Genomic DNA, 15,781 nt, shown 5'->3' with positions numbered 1-15,781 from the left:
CCATTAACGCTGAAAATTCTAGACTGAGGCCTGTAAAGGTTAACTAATGATGGACCAGTTGGTAGTAACAAGGTAGGCCTAGAGGATGCTTCCATGAGTACAAGAGTCCAAGATCTGAGGGCGCAGCCTCTGAATAAGTGGTGTCCCTTTAAAACTGAGCTGAGGAGGCATTCCTGTTGCCACAGAGGAAATCAAGGCACTGTATTTATTAAGGTTAGAAATGAATAAATTCTTGATCAGTGAAGAGCGTAAGGGTTACAGGAAGATGGCAGGAGAATGGTTGAGGAAAAGAAATATCAGCCATGATGGAATGGCAGGGCACTCGATGGAGCAAATGGCCTAATTCTGCTCCTATATCTTATGGTCTTATGTTCCTGAAACTAAAACAGTCCCCCCACCAAACCTCCCATTATGTTATTTAAAATTTAAAGACAATTTAATCAAATTCATAGCATTGGAATGCCTCATCCTTTCTCAGACATTCTTTCTCCTGCTGTCTGCCTCTGTACACTGTAATTCTAGATATACCTAATATCTTCATGTGTTGTTTGTATCTGCCCACAGTTGAAGATAACAGCCTGGCATTAAAGGAGAAGGTTACCATTGATGATCTCTTCAATGAAGAATTCAAGATTCATGATGTGGAGGCCAAATGGATCAGCGGTAAGTGTTACACGCGGCTGGGAGTTTAGTGATCTGAATGTCCTTCTCAAATTGCACAGCAAAACATTTGCCTATTTGGAAATTTCCTTTGCATATGGAAGCTAAGGACCCAGCTCTTCCAGATGTGCAGTGACAGAGCCAATGAGGTTTTTCAGCCTGTTGCTCCAGAAGAAAGCATTCGTGATTTTACTGTACTATATTTTAATGCATCTCTAATACTGCCAAGGCATTCGGACTCCCAGAAGATATGCTTGATATCATTGCTATGATAAATGATAAATGGAACTGGACTTATTATCATTGATGGATCAGGTTTGTACATTCTCCCCGTAAACTGTGTGGGTTTACTTTGGGTTCTGCTGTTTCCTCCAACAAAAAGGTGCTCAATAGTAGGTTAATTGGTCATTGTAGGTTGTCCTGTGATAAGGCTAAGGTTAAATAGGTGGGTTGCTGGGTAGTTGGGCTGGAAGGGCCAGTTCCACGTTGTATCTGTATATAAAAGATAAAAATAGTCAGAGCGCAGTTTCAAGATTAATGAACTCGCAGGATTTTGGAATGATTGCATTTTATACAGGTTTGTAGAGTTAAATTGTCAGGTGCAATGCTCATTACTCTGTGCCTCCACATGCCAATACTCTGCATTGCTCTATCCAGTCATCAGAACCACGATATGGAAACCTGGCCTTTGGCCCAATTAGCCCATGCTGACCAAGATTCCCATCTAATCTAGCCCTATGACATATGTTTGACCCTTCTAAGCTGTAGGGGTTCCCAAGCTGGAGTCCAGAGACCCCTCAGTTAATGGAAGGGTTCCATGACATAAAAAAAGTTGGGAACCCCTGGACTAAACCTCCTGATCTAAGTATCTATACTACTGACTTTTAAATGTTCTTAATGTACCTTTTAGATACTTCCTCTGGTAGCTCATTCCATATACTGACTACATGTAGATGCAAGGTTCCTGTTAAATATTTCCCCTCTCATCCTAACTATAAATACTTTAGTTCTTGAGTCCCCAACTCAAGGACAAGGACTGCACCAGTATATTCTCCAAAGCTGTAGTGAACAAAATCCCAACCCACTCAATGTCTCTTCATAACTTAGTCCCTCAAGTCCTGGCAGCAGCCTCATAAATCACCTCTGTACACTTTCCAGCTTAATGACATCTTCCCTATAGCAGAGTGGCCAAAACTGGACACAGTATTCCAAATGTAGCCTCACCAATGTCTTGTATAAGTGCAGCATAACATCCCAGCAATACCCTGACTGATGAAGGCCACTTTGGCAGAAACCTTTCACACCACAGTGTCTGTTTGTGATGCTAGTTTCAGGGTACAGTGTACTTTTATCCCTCTTACAAGACCACCCAAGGCCCTATCATTCATTGTTATTGTCAGTCCTACCTTGTCTGTCTTCTCAAAATGTAACATCTCACACTTACCTGAATTAAACTTCATTTGCCACTCCTTGGCCCATTTACTCAGCTGATCAAGATTCCTGTGTAAATCCTGTTAACTATCATCACTGACTGTGACTCTGGTTATTTCAGTGCCATCTGCAAACTTAATAAACCATGACTTGTACTTTCTCAGCAATCTCATAGTTATAGGTAACGAAAAAGCAATGGGTCTAGCTCCGAGCCCTGAAGCACACCACAAGTCTTGGGCATCCAGTCTAAGAAACAATCTGACACCATCACCTTCTGCTTCCTGCCATCAGGCCAATTCTGTATCCAATTAGCCAGCTCCCTCTGGATGCCATGCGAGCTAACTTTCCATAGCAGCCTTCCATGCAGAAACTTAACAAAATCCTTAATGAGGTCCATGTAGACCACATTTACCACAGTGTCTTCAATGACCACCTTAGTTATTTCTTCAAACAAAAAGAAACTCAATCAAATTCATCAGATGTGATCTCCCATGCACAAAGGCGCACTGATTATCCCTATTCAACTCTTCTCTTACCAAATGCTTATCCCTCAAATAGTTCCCAGATTTTCTCTGCAGACGTTCTTAAATAAAGGCACAACATAAAGGTCCCTGAAGTTTAATTCTTTAAGTTTTTCTTTAAATTTAAATTCTTTAAAACCACTATCTTTATTAGTATCTACTTATAATATAGTAACTTAACCAAGATAAACAAAAGTTAACAATGTCATTTGTATATATGTGTGTAAATATAACTCCCAAACTATCGAGTTTGGGGGAACAAGGCTTAGAGTCTTGAGATGGTAAAGTAGGAAAGTTCAGTCATCCATGGAATAAATGATGGGAGAGAGGTATTTGTAATCCACGTTGTAATGGAGAGAAAAGGTAAGTGCGAAGTATTCCACGGGTTCCACGCTGGTAAAACAAATTGACAGTCACCGTAGATCTTGTCCATCATCTTTCGAAATCCACATAAAAAATTTTCACCAAAAGTGACCTGTCACAGGAATATCGTCTTCAACTGGTTACCACACTACATACCCAGGCAAGGGTTAACATGTAAGTGGTCCCACAGGATCTCCCAAAATCTACTCCTATGGACTGTACGAAATGACAGTCCCATATTCGCTGTGCACTGTGTGCCGGTGTTTAACCCAATATTTTGGGCTTAAAAGAGTTCAAAACCATCGCAGTGACCGGCCAAAATTCCGGCAGCTGGTCTTCCCCTTCCCCCTCCTCCTCCCCCTTCCCCTTCCCTGCCCTACGACTGAAGGGCTCTGTCTCTCTCTCTCTGTCTGTGTAAAAATCAGAAGCAAAACGCTTCAGCCTGTGACTGACGTCATCGTCCCACCTCACTCAAGCACTTAAAGTGACAGTCCACAGTGAACGAAACCTGTAGACAAATAAATCCACAGCCAAATAATCCTCCCTGATATCAATGGGCTGATATCAAATTACTGATCTTAATATAAGAAGGCCTTGGCAAGACTCATCACATGCACTCTACAGTCAATCTAAAGTCCATTTTTGGCTAGTATGCAGACAGGGGGCTGAAGCTTTAGCTTCTGTGCCCTAAATTTAAATTATTGCAAAACATATGCATGCATCGATGGAGACACAAATCAGAAGAAGGTGTAGGTGCTTTTTTTTTTAAAAGTGAGACACAACAATATTATAATACAGTACTGTGCAAAGGCCTAGAGAAGATTTGGTAAAGAGTTCAGAGATCATGACTAATTTAGCTAGCCAGAAAAAGAGAAGCTGTTTTGTAGTGGTTTGAAGAATGGGGTGACTAGATGTAAAGTGATGGACAAAAGCAGTTGGAGTGATTATAAACATTGTATAACCACTGTAAATTGTCTCTAAAATGTGGGTGAGAGCTAGAATCTAGGATGAGTTGAAAAGAATGTGATGAGAATTTAAAAAATGGAATGTAGGATCAGTGTAATGTGGGTGGTTAATGGTCAACACAAAATTGAAGGGTCGAAAGGCCTGATTCCATGCTGTATCTCTCTACGACTGTGACTTTTACTCAATGTTTATGCACTGGTACTGACTGCTGGCAAGGCTGATGGAAAAGAATCAATCAGGGCTTTCATGACGGAATTAGACAGTTCTTGAGAGAGAATAATTTACAAGGCAGCGGGAAAAGATCAGGGAAACAGGTCTGGTGTGATTGATCTCCAAGAAGACAGTTCCAAATCACCTCATTCTGTGCCTTAACAATTCCATTGTTTTCTCCATACTGAATGAGATGGATATTTTTAAAAAGCCCTCAGTCATTCAGCAAATCAGTTTTGTGATCGTTTTATATATTCATTATAGTTCATCTTATTTCTTCAGGTTGTTGCAATGTGCCTTTACAACCACTGAAGTTCTTTCAGAATCATAGAGTTATTCAGTACAGAAACAGGCCCTTCGGCCCATTGTGTCCATGTCGACCCTTGTATTTATATACTAATCCCATTAACGAGTATTTGGTCTATAGCCTTCAGTGCCTCAGTATACAGGTGCTTGTCTAGATGCTACCAAAGTTTTGTGAAAGTGCCTTGATCCCCTCTAAAATTGCAGCCTCTTACCTGTATGCCCTCTTGTTTTAAGCACTTCAGCCACGTGGCAATACACAAAATGATGGAGGGACACAGCAGGTTTAGGCAGCATCAATGGAGAGGAATAAACAGTCCACATTTTGAGCTGAAACCCTTCATCAGGGCATTGACTGTTTATTCCCCTCCATAGATGCTACCTGATCTGCAGAGTTCCACCAGCATTTTGTATGTTGCTCTGGATTTCCAACATCTGTAGCATCTGTTGTGGCAAAGCTTCTTACTATCCCTATAGAGTCATAGAGTTCGAGAAAAGTACAGCACAGTAAGAGACTCTTTGGCCTATCTAGTCCATGCCGAAGCATTTAAACTAACTATTCCCATCAACCTGTACTGGATCCATAATCCGCCATACCCTTCCCATCCATGTGCCTATCCAATCCTCTCTTCTAATCACCGTGTCAAGATTGTGTAGATATTGGAATGACAGTCATTTATTATTATCACATACATTGAGATGCAGTGAAAAGCTTGCCTTACATACAGATCAAATCGTTACACAGTGCATTAAAGTAGAACAAAGTTCAACAATAACGATGCAAAATCAAGCATAACAACTACAGAGAAAGTGCAGTGCAGGTAGACAATAAAGTGCAAGATCATAACAAGGTAGATTGTGAGGTCAAGAGTTGCTCTTCAGAATCAGGCTTACTGTTATTTATTTATGTGATGAAAACTATTGTTACGTGGCAGCAGCATAATACAAGACATAAAATTGTTATGAATGATAAATAATAAGCAAAGTAAGAAATAAACAATCTTCAGGCTCCTGTACCTCCTCCCCGATGTTAGTAATAAGAGAGCATGTCCTGGATAGTGAGTTCACTTCATGATCAATGTCGCCTTTTAAGGCACCACCTTTTGAAGATGTCCTCAATGGTGGAGCGGTTTGTGCCGATAATAAGAACATAAGAAATAGAAGCAGGAGTCGGCCATCTGGCCCATCGAGCCTACCCCGCCATTCAATAAGATCATGGCTCATCTGTCCATAAACTCAGCTCCATCGACCTGCCTTTTCCCTATAATGGAGTTGGCTGTGTCTACAACCTGCTGCAGCTTCTCTGGATCCTTCATACCAGGTGAGGTCTTTAAACCAGGCGGCAATGCAATCTGTCAGAATGCTCTCTTCAGTACAATTGTAGGAATTGGTGAGAGTTTTTAGTGTCATACTAAATAACCCCAAGCTTCTAATGCAGTATAGCAACTGGAATTCCTTTTTCATGATTGTATCAATGTGTTGGGCCCAGGATAGATCATCTGGTACAGTATGTTGATACCTAGGAACTACTCAGACTGGAAGAAGCTCACCCTTTCCACCGTTCACCCCATGGTATGTGCTGTCCTAACTTCCCCTTCCCGCAGTCCACAATCAACTCCTTGGTCTTACTGATGTTTCGTGTAAGGTTGTTGCTGTGACACCACTGGACAAGCTAATCTATCTCACTCTTTTATCTCTCCTCATCACTATCTGCCGAAAACAGTGGTGTCACTGGCAAATTTATCGATGTCATTAGAGCTGTGTCTAGCCACGGAGTCGCGTGTGTAGAGACCGTAGAGCAGCAGGCTGAGATGCCCCTGTGTCGATAGTGAAGAGGAGATGTCATTTCTGATCTGTGGTCTCCCAATGAGGATGTCAAGGTAACAGCTGCAGAGGAAGATACAGAGGCCCAGGTTTTGAAGCTTCTTGATTAGTATTTTGGGCGGTAGTGTTGAACGCCAAGCTGTAATCATTAAACAGCAACCCAATGCATGTATTGAAGTTGTCCGAGTGCTCCAAACCTAAGTGAAGAGACAGTGAAATTGTGTTCGCTTTAGACCTGTTGTGGTGGTAGGCAGATTTCATCTTATTGTACAAGGGAACTATTTATTTCAAGGTGGTAGAATCTGTCCTTGAACCTGTCCTTGGTACATGCTTTCAGGCTTTTGCTTCTCCTGCCAATGAGAAAGAAAAGAAAAATAATGGGATAGGTAGGGTCTTTGATTATACTGACTGTTTTACTGAGGTAGCGAGAAGTGTGGAGTCCATGGAAAGGACGCTGGTTTCTTTAATTCAATAGGTATATTTAATGTCAGAGAAATGTATACAATATACACCCTGAGATCCTTTTTCTTCACAAACATCCACAAAAACAGAGAAGTGCCCCAAAGAATGAACGACAGTTAACTGTGAGAACCCCAAAGCCCCCCCCCCAGCTGCCCCCTCCCATGCAAAATCAGCAGTAAGGCAATGACACCACCTCCCCCACCCCCACTGGCAACAAAACATCAGCACCCTCCACCGAGCATGCAGCGAGCATCAATAAAGGCACAAAGACCACTCGTTTACCCAGCAATTTGACAGACCACAGGCTCTCTCCCTCCCAAATAACGGAAAACAGGTATTCCCGTTTCATGATGTGCAGTGCTGTGTCCACAACTCTCTGCAGTTTCTTGCAGACGTGCTAGTTAGTTGGTTAGTTAGTTTAAATATGTTTTGTAGACACATCAGGGTGCAATGAAAATCCTGCATTTCTTTGTTAGGTCAATACAAATCTATCAGGTCACCACCCCACCCCCCCCCCCCCACCCCCCACGCCACCACATCTGCCTCTGCTCCAGGGGAAATAAACTCCATCTGTACAATCTTTATTTATAACTGGAATACTCAGAGCTAGGCACCATCATGGTACTACCCCAAAAGGCAGGCAGAACTCAACAGGACGGGCAGCATCTACAGAGGGAAATCGACTTTTCAACATTTGGCTTCAAGACCCGCTATCTGAACTGAAAACGCAGAGAGGAGATGACTAGTATAAAGAGGTGGAAGGGAAAGGTAGAGCAAGGGATGGTAGGAAATAGGTGATTCAGATGAGGAGGAAGCGGGGTGAGAGGAGATGGGGGGATAGCATGGGAAGAGCAACAGAAGCTGGGAAGTGATGGGTGGGAATGACAAAGAACTAGATGATGGTTTCTGATTGAAGAAGGTGGTGGAACATGGAAAGAAGTGAGGGAGGTTGTGAGGGAAGATGCGATCATTGGGGAGAGGGGAACTCGTGTGTAAGCAATGAGCTAGAGTGTGTGTATGAAGCAACCTGCTGGAGGAACACAGTAAGTCAAGCAGCAACTGTTGGAGGAAAGAGATTGTTGATGTTTTTTGTCAAATCCCTGCATCAGGACACGTAGGAAGTACTGGTTAGAGAGAGAGTACAGGAAAAAAGGACAGTGGAGAACTCCAGAAGCTGAAGAATTCAATGCTCAATGCAATGTCAGGTTGTGGACCTCCCGGGCAGAATATGAGGTGCTGTTTCTCCACTTCCTGAAAATGTGACCTATGAATTTGAAAGTCAAGCATCCCTGTTAAGTGGCAAACAAACATGGCACCTAATTTGTGATAGCCATCTCTTACAATCAATAGATTGAAAATAACCAGAAAATCAGCAGTTTTGTCTAAAATGGGGGTTCCCAGCCTGAAGTCTACTGACTCCTGCTCAAAAGTATTGGTTCATGTTATAAAAAAGATTGGAAACCCTTGGTTTAAAATGTCTGTAATATATTTATGAAAAGGACAGTGTGTTCCCATTAGGATATCTGCCATTTTCTTAAGTGATAGCCTACCCATCACACATTACCATTGTTAAACCATTGAATATATCATAGATTACCACCTGAGAGCTGATATGCATCCACCATTTACTGCAGAACCCCGGAGGCCAGAGATAATACTTTGCATTATCTAACTTTACAAATGAGCAGTGGTCTGTGAAGACGGGAGTCTGATAAATTATGCATGTGAAACTTTCACTGAGGAGCAAATACTGCACCAGTGATTGTGCTGTGAAAGGAATTATATCAGTCCTGGGAAGCAACCTGAACGTTCAGGCCGTGTTTAGGAGAAGAAAAAAACTTGGCTTCATATCACACCCTTCATAAACCTCAGGGCAACCTGGAGTGCAGTACATATTCTGCACTGCAGTGTTGGAGAGAGTTTCAGTAATAAAGGAAATGGAGTTACCGGTGTATGTACAGACAAGCATTAGCAAAGCTTCTGATTTTTTGTTGATATCAAAGTCAAGGACAAGTTTATTGTCATATGCATGCACAGGTGCAATGAAAAGCTTACTTACAGCCACAGGATCAGGGACGGAACATTTACAAGAGAAACACAAATGAAAAATAAATTATATAAAATTACACAAGAAAGAATGAATGCATTGATAAAGAAGCCCATTAGGCTATGCTGGGAACACTCAGCAGGCGGCATCTGTAGAAAGATCAACACAGTTAATATTTGCTGTGTGTTTCCAGCATTTTCTGTTATTTCAGATCTCCAACAACTGCATTTCTTTTTAGATTCACAAAGTGGAAGCAGGTGAGGGCCCCTTGCCTCCCCACTATGATCGTGCCTGATCTGCCAACTCCTTCTCTGTGACAGTTCCCTCTAGCCGTTGATTTCCCGATCTTTCTAAAATTTAGCTACCTCTTCTTTAAATGCCTCAAAGATCTGGCTTCCGCAGCTCTCTGGGGTAGAGCATTCTGGAGATTCGTCTCCCTCTGTGAGAAGAAATTCCCATGACCTCAGTTTAAAATGACAACCCCTTATCTTGTACTATATCACCTTGTTCAAGATTGTCTCATTAGTGAAAACATCTCAACATCTACCCTTTCCTTTCCCCTTAGGATCTTACATGCTTCGATATAATTGCTTCTCATTCTTCTAGACGCCAATGAATACAGACCTTGCTTCTTATTCCACCTATGATTCAGCAATCCTCTAAATCCCAGGAAATAGTCCATTGAATCTCTTTTGGATCATCTCCAGTACTGGTACAGTCATTCTTAAATAACGATTAATAAATATTACTCAAGGTGATTTGTTTCACCTTGAAATTCCTGTAACCTCAATTCTAAAAGACTGCTCCGTTATGTTGTACTACATCCCTTTGTTTGCAATCGTCTCTTTTCGTGAGAGCATCCAGATATCTGCCCTTTCTTTTCCCTTAGGATCTTACATCCTTATATGTAGCAATCTGGCTATGCCCAGTCAAAGTGGTAGTGACTGGATGATTTACCCTCTCAATCCCTTGTCAGCATTCAGACACGAGGGGCTGCAGTTGCTGGGTTCTGGAATAACGCAGGAGGAACTCAGCAGCTTCTACGAAGGGAAAAAAACATGCAATGAGTGTGTCCAGCGTTTTTGTGTTATAGAGTCGCAGAGAAACAGGCCATGTCGTCATTGCCGAATTGCTATTCTGCCTAGTGGCATCGTTGCCAGAGCCCTCCATACCCCTCCCATCCATACATGTACTTACACAACTTTATTTAATGTTTATCCTTATCCAACTTTGCTCTTCCCAACATGCCTGCATGTGAATGAGATTGATATAGTTTTGTATTTTAGAGACCCTCCACTCATTTTTCCTGAGCTAGTGTTTTTGAGAGAAGTAGTTGTGGTTTCTGTTTTAATTTTTTTTTGCTTTATCAATAAGTTATATTTAATATATCACAGGCTGCTCAGCATAAGCATTTTCTTATATTCTAAACCCTTTGCACTGACTTAGGTAGTTCAAAGTTCAGAATAAATTTAATATCAAACTACGTGTTACAATATACTACCCACGAGATTAATTTTCTTGTGGGCGTTCTCAGTCGAACAAAGAAACGCAATTGAATCAATTAAAAGTGACATACAGACAAAAACTGACACCAAATGTGCAAAAGACGCCAAACAGTATAAGTACAAATGAAAATCAAATAGCAATAATAAATAAATAATACTGAGAATATGAGTTGGAGAGTTCTTGAACGTGATTCCATATGTTGTGGAATCAGTTGTGGTGAGTGGAGTTATACACCTGGCTCAGGAGTCTGACTGTTGGGTAATAACTGCTCCTGAACTTGATGGGGTGGGACCTTAAAACTGTCTCTCTCACGGTGGCTGCCGTGAAAAGGAAACATGGCCTGGATGGTGGGGGTACTTGATGACAGTGCTGCTTTTGACATAGAGCCGTCAAAATGATGATAATTGGCTCCTGGAGAAAGGCGGTACAGTATTAGCAAATAAATAAGCCATTTCTGAATGTATGGCCTCACTTCGTTTGTTTGCAGGTTTGTTTTAAATTATTAATGCGAGAGCTCTAAGTAAAAATCAGTCTGAGGTTTCCTTCCTTTTGAACTGCCCTTGACTTGAATAAATGTATTTAATCCCACTGTTCCAAGGTCACTGGAGGGGGGAGCAACACCGCTGACTTTGAATATAGTTTTTGTTGGAGATGGATTGGACTGAAGAATTGGTTTTCTTGTAGTTTAACCTTGTTATACTCATTTTCTTTTTTATATAATCACCTATATGCACTGTGTGTGATTATTCAGTGACCTTTCTGGTGGTTACAGTTTCCTCTGTGTTTTTCTGAAAACTTCTTGCTTTCAGTGGTGGGTATTGTTTTACTTGAATCTTTATATCTGATTAATAATGTTATCAATGGAATTATTGTTATCAATCATCTGGTATATACCCAGTGACCATTTTATTAGATATCCTATGTACCTAAAAAAAGTGGCCTCTGAGAGTATTTTGGTCTTTCTGCTGCAGCCCATCCATGAAAGGTTCAGTGAGTTGTGCATTCAGAGATGCTCTTTTGCAAACCACTGTTAGAAATGTGCGGTTATTCGAGTTACTGTCACTTTGCTGTCAGCTTGAATCAATCTGGCCATTCTTCTCTGACCCCTTTCATTAACATTGTGTTTTCGCGCAGAGTTGCTGCTTACTAATTCTTTTTTTCGTTTTGTTTTTGTACCATTCTCTATGAACTGTAGAGACATGAAAATCCCAGGAGATCAGCAGTTTCTGAGATACACAAACAATCTGGCACCAACAATCATTCCATGGTCAAAGCCGATTAGCTCACATTTCTTCCCCATTCTGATGTTTGACCTGAACAAAACCCGAACCTCTTGACCATGTCTGCATACTTTTATACATTGAGTTTTGCCACGACTGACTGATTAGACATTTGCATTAATGAACAGGTATGCAGGTGTATCTAATTAAATGGCCAATGAGTGTAAGGAAACCGCATTACCTTGTATCTTTCTCTGCTCCTGCTCCTCTTTGTTCTTTTCTCTCTTCATGCTTCTTCTCCCTTTGCCTTCCTTGTTCTTGTAATGCTCATAAAATTACTGTAAGCAACAAGTTTTATGCTTCATTCTTAAGTTCAGAAGAACCTTTCAGCCACAAAAGCATCAGGATCCAGCAATGGATATGTCAAAGTGAAAGCTGGGAGACTTGCGTGGTGCTGAATTTGGAGCTGAATTTTTTTACCACACCATCAGAAGCATTTGTATGAGTTTTTTTTTCTGATGCATGACTGACTTCCAACACAGTTTCAAAGTTGAAACTATGTTTATTATCAAAGTACATATACTGTATGTTATCCTATACTGCCCTGAGATTCATTTCCTTGTGGGTATTCAGAGGAAGTGTAAAGAAGCAGAACAGAATCAGTGAAAAAACTGCACAAAACAAAAAGGCAAATATCCAATGTGCAAAACAAATTGTGCAAATACAAAAAGAAAAGCAAAGTAATAATAAATAAATAATGTTGAGAACATGAATTGTTGAGTCCTTGAATGTGATTGCTGAGGTTGTGGAGTCAGTTCAGTGTCGAGGTGAGTGAAGTTATCCATGCTGGTTCAGGACCCTGATGAATGAGGGGTAATAACTGTACGTGAACCTGGTGGTGTAGGACCTAAGGCTCCAGTTACTCCTTCACTATTCTCGAAGCAGCGAGAAGAGAGTATGGCCTGGATGGTGGGGCTTTACTGCAAGTTAAACAGGCCAGCGCAGAGAACTGTGGAATTTTAAGCTCCAGTTTCCTTTGATGCAAATTAACTTTCTGCACAAGGTTAAATAACATAGTGTTTGAAGACAGCTCTGTTCAGAAAATCAGCCTTGTTCCCAGAGTGAATTAATCACCAATTGAAGTCTCTGCTACATGTGCTGATTTAAATGATTTCAATGCAGCCTTTTTTCTAGGTGCAAGGACACTTAAAATCCTTATTTTATTTTTAGATTTGCTAACAAGTTAACTACAGTATATCAATGCATCCAGCAAATTGCTCTGTATGTTTTCTCTTTAAAGTCATTTGTACTTGCTCGAAAGCAGGTCACTCACAAATGGTGAGACTTTCAGTGATCAACCTATTTTAAGCTGCATTGTAAAACTGCAACAACTTGCTTGTTTTAAGTACTTCAAAGGGTATCTTATCATGCAAGATCATCCTAAAATGACATTGAATAGTGAAGGCATTGGCAGCTTTTACATTTGTTAATGTACAAAAGAATTTGAGTGCAACCACAAAGAATTACTTAATTGTAATTTTTTGGAAAATGATGGAAATGCCTAACAGGTCAAGAAGTGGATGTGGGGAAAGAAACTGATTTTTTGTGGTACTTCAGTTTTTTTAAATCTCAGATTTGCAGCATCTGCAGGTTATTTTAGATTTAACAACTCAAAGAATTGACTAAACACAGGAAAGTCTGCAGATCCTGGATAACCAAAGCAACACACACAAAATGCTGGAAGAACTCAGCAAGTCCGGTCTAATGCACAATATTACTTTCCTCATTTAAGGAATGATAGAAATGAGGAAGACCAGTGACTTGCTGTATCCTGACCTCTGGTGCTGTTTATGTGGAGTCTACATGCTCTCCCTGTAACTGTAGGAGTTTCTTCCAGATGCCTTAGCTTCCCTCCCACATCCTAAAGTTTGTGTGTTGGGTGGATGATTGCCTGCTGTTAATTGCTTCTAATGTGTACAAGAGAGATTGGACCTTGGGGATGGTGGGTGATGGGGAAAGTAGAGAGAATGAAATTTGGGGTAGCAGGTAGTATAGCGTTTAGCATACTACTATTACAGTGACAGTGACCAGGATTCAATTCCACCGCCATCTGTGAGGCATTTGTATGTTCTCCCTGAGAATGTGGGGGTTTCCTCCAGGTGCTCCGGTTTCCTCCCGCATTCCAAAGACGTTAGGAGGTTAATTGGTCACATGGTTGTAACTGCATGACGTGGGGTCATTGTTACTGTACTGCATCTCTAAATAAAAATGAAATAATAAAAGCTGCAATAGCTTAGGATCAGTGTGAGTGGGTCAGTGTAGACTGTTCCTGTTTCCGTGCTGTACACCTCTATGGCTAATGTTGACTGAGCAGTTAATTAGCAGATTTCTGATTGTCATCACATCAGTGCTTTGAGGTTGTACAAGATAAAACAATAACATAATGCAGGTAGTCACACTGGGGCCTCAGGAGACAGATAAGTGGGTAACATTCAGGAGAGGGAAGGGGAAGAGTCAGGTACTAGAGAGTACCCCTGTGGTTGTACCCCTTGACAATAAGCACTCCTGTTTGTGAACTTTTTGGGGAATGACCTACCTGGGGGAAGCAACAATGGCTGGGCCTCTGGCACAGAGTCTGGCCCTGTGGCTCAGAAGGGTAGGGAAAGGAAGAAAATGGCAGCAATGATAGTAGACTCTATAGTTAGGGGGTCAGACAAGTGATTCTGTGGACACAGGAAAGAAATGCGGATGCCAAGGTCTGGGATGTTTCAGATCGCGTCCAAGATATCCTGCAGTGGGAGGCAGAACAACCAGAGGTCGTGGTACATATTGGTACCAACAACAACATAGTTAGGAAAAGGGAGGAGGTCTTGAAAACAGACTACAGGGAGTTAGGAAAGAAGCTGAGAAGCAGGATCGCAAAGGTAGTAATCTTGGGATTACCACCTGTGCCACGCGACAGTGAGAACAGAAATAGAGTGAGGTGGAGGATAAATGCGTGGCTGAGGGATTGGAGTAGGGGGTAGGTATTCAGATTTCTGGATCATTGGGACATCTTTTGGGGCAGGCGTGACCTGTACAAAAAGGACAGGTTGCACTTGGATATGAGGGGGACCAATATCCTGGTGGCGAGGTTTGTTAAGGCTACTGGGGAGAGGTTAAACTAGAATTGCTGTTGGATGGGAACGGAACTGAAGAGACAGAGGAAGGGGCAGTTGGCTCACAAATACAGAAAGCTTGAAGGCAGTGTGAGATGGAGGATAAGCAGGTGATAGAGAAGGAATGTGCTCAGACTGATGGTTTGAGATGTGTCTATTTTAATGCAAGAAGCATCATTAAATGGATGAGCATAGAGCGTGTCTCAATACTTGGAGCTATGATGTGGTGGCCCTTACAGAGACTTGGATGGCTCAGGAGTAAAAATGGTTGCTTCAAGTACCAGGCTTTAGATGTTTCAGGAAGGACAGGGAGGGAGGCAAAAGAGGTGGGGGCGTGGCACTGTTGATCAGAGGTAGTGTCATGGCTGCAGAAAAGGAGTCTAAGTCAATTGTCTATTGAGTCTCTGTGGGTGGAAGTTAGAAACAGGAAGGGGTCTTTAACTCTACTGGGTGTTTCTTATTGACAACCCCAATAGTTACAGGGACATTGAGGAGCAGATAGGGAGACAGATTCAGCAAGGGGTAATAATGGTTGTTGTGGTGGGAGATTTTATTTTCCCAAACATTGATTGGCATCTCCCTACAGCAAGGGGTTTAGATGGGGTGGAGTTTGTTAGGTGTGTTCAGGAAGGTTTCCTGACACAATATGTAGATAAGCCAACAAGGGGAGAGGGTGCACTTGCACTTGCACTTCCCAATACCAGGCTGCATCTGGTATTGGGAAATGAACCTTGTCAGGTCTCTCAGTGAGAGAGCATTTTGGAGATGGTGATCACAATTCTATCCTTTACCATAGCATTGGAGAGGGATAAGAACGGACAAGTTAGGAAAGTGTTTCATTGGAGTAAAGGGAAATACAAAGCTATCAGGCAGAAACTTGGAAGGATATTTGGGAACAGATGTTCTCAGGGAAATATACAGCAGAAATGTGGCAAATGTTCAGGAGATATTTGCGTGGTACGTTCCAATGAGACAGGATGGTAGGGTACAGGTACCATGGTGTACAAAGGCTGTTGAAAATCTAGTCAAGAAGAAAAGAAAAGCTCACGAAAGGTTCAATAAACTAGGTAATGATAGAGATCTAGAAAATTATAAGGCTAGCAGGAAGAA

General features: G+C 41.6%; 1 protein-coding gene across 5 annotated transcripts in view; it reads left to right on the top strand.

Annotated features, from left to right (window-relative positions):
* dpp6a (dipeptidyl-peptidase 6a) overlaps positions 1–15,781 on the top strand; it is a 1,522,610-nt gene that overhangs the window by 1,080,142 nt on the left and 426,687 nt on the right. For all 5 annotated transcript variants that reach the window (XM_073054906.1, XM_073054908.1, XM_073054905.1 and 2 more), the window contains exon 3: positions 565–663. In XM_073054906.1, the coding sequence (XP_072911007.1) occupies positions 565–663 (99 nt within the window). The remainder of the gene's footprint in view (positions 1–564; positions 664–15,781) is intronic.

The sequence above is a fragment of the Hemitrygon akajei genome, chromosome 8 (assembly GCF_048418815.1).
Source record: "Hemitrygon akajei chromosome 8, sHemAka1.3, whole genome shotgun sequence".
Classification (NCBI taxonomy): Eukaryota; Metazoa; Chordata; class Chondrichthyes; order Myliobatiformes; family Dasyatidae; genus Hemitrygon; species Hemitrygon akajei.
This window is presented reverse-complemented; position numbering and strand designations above follow the sequence as displayed.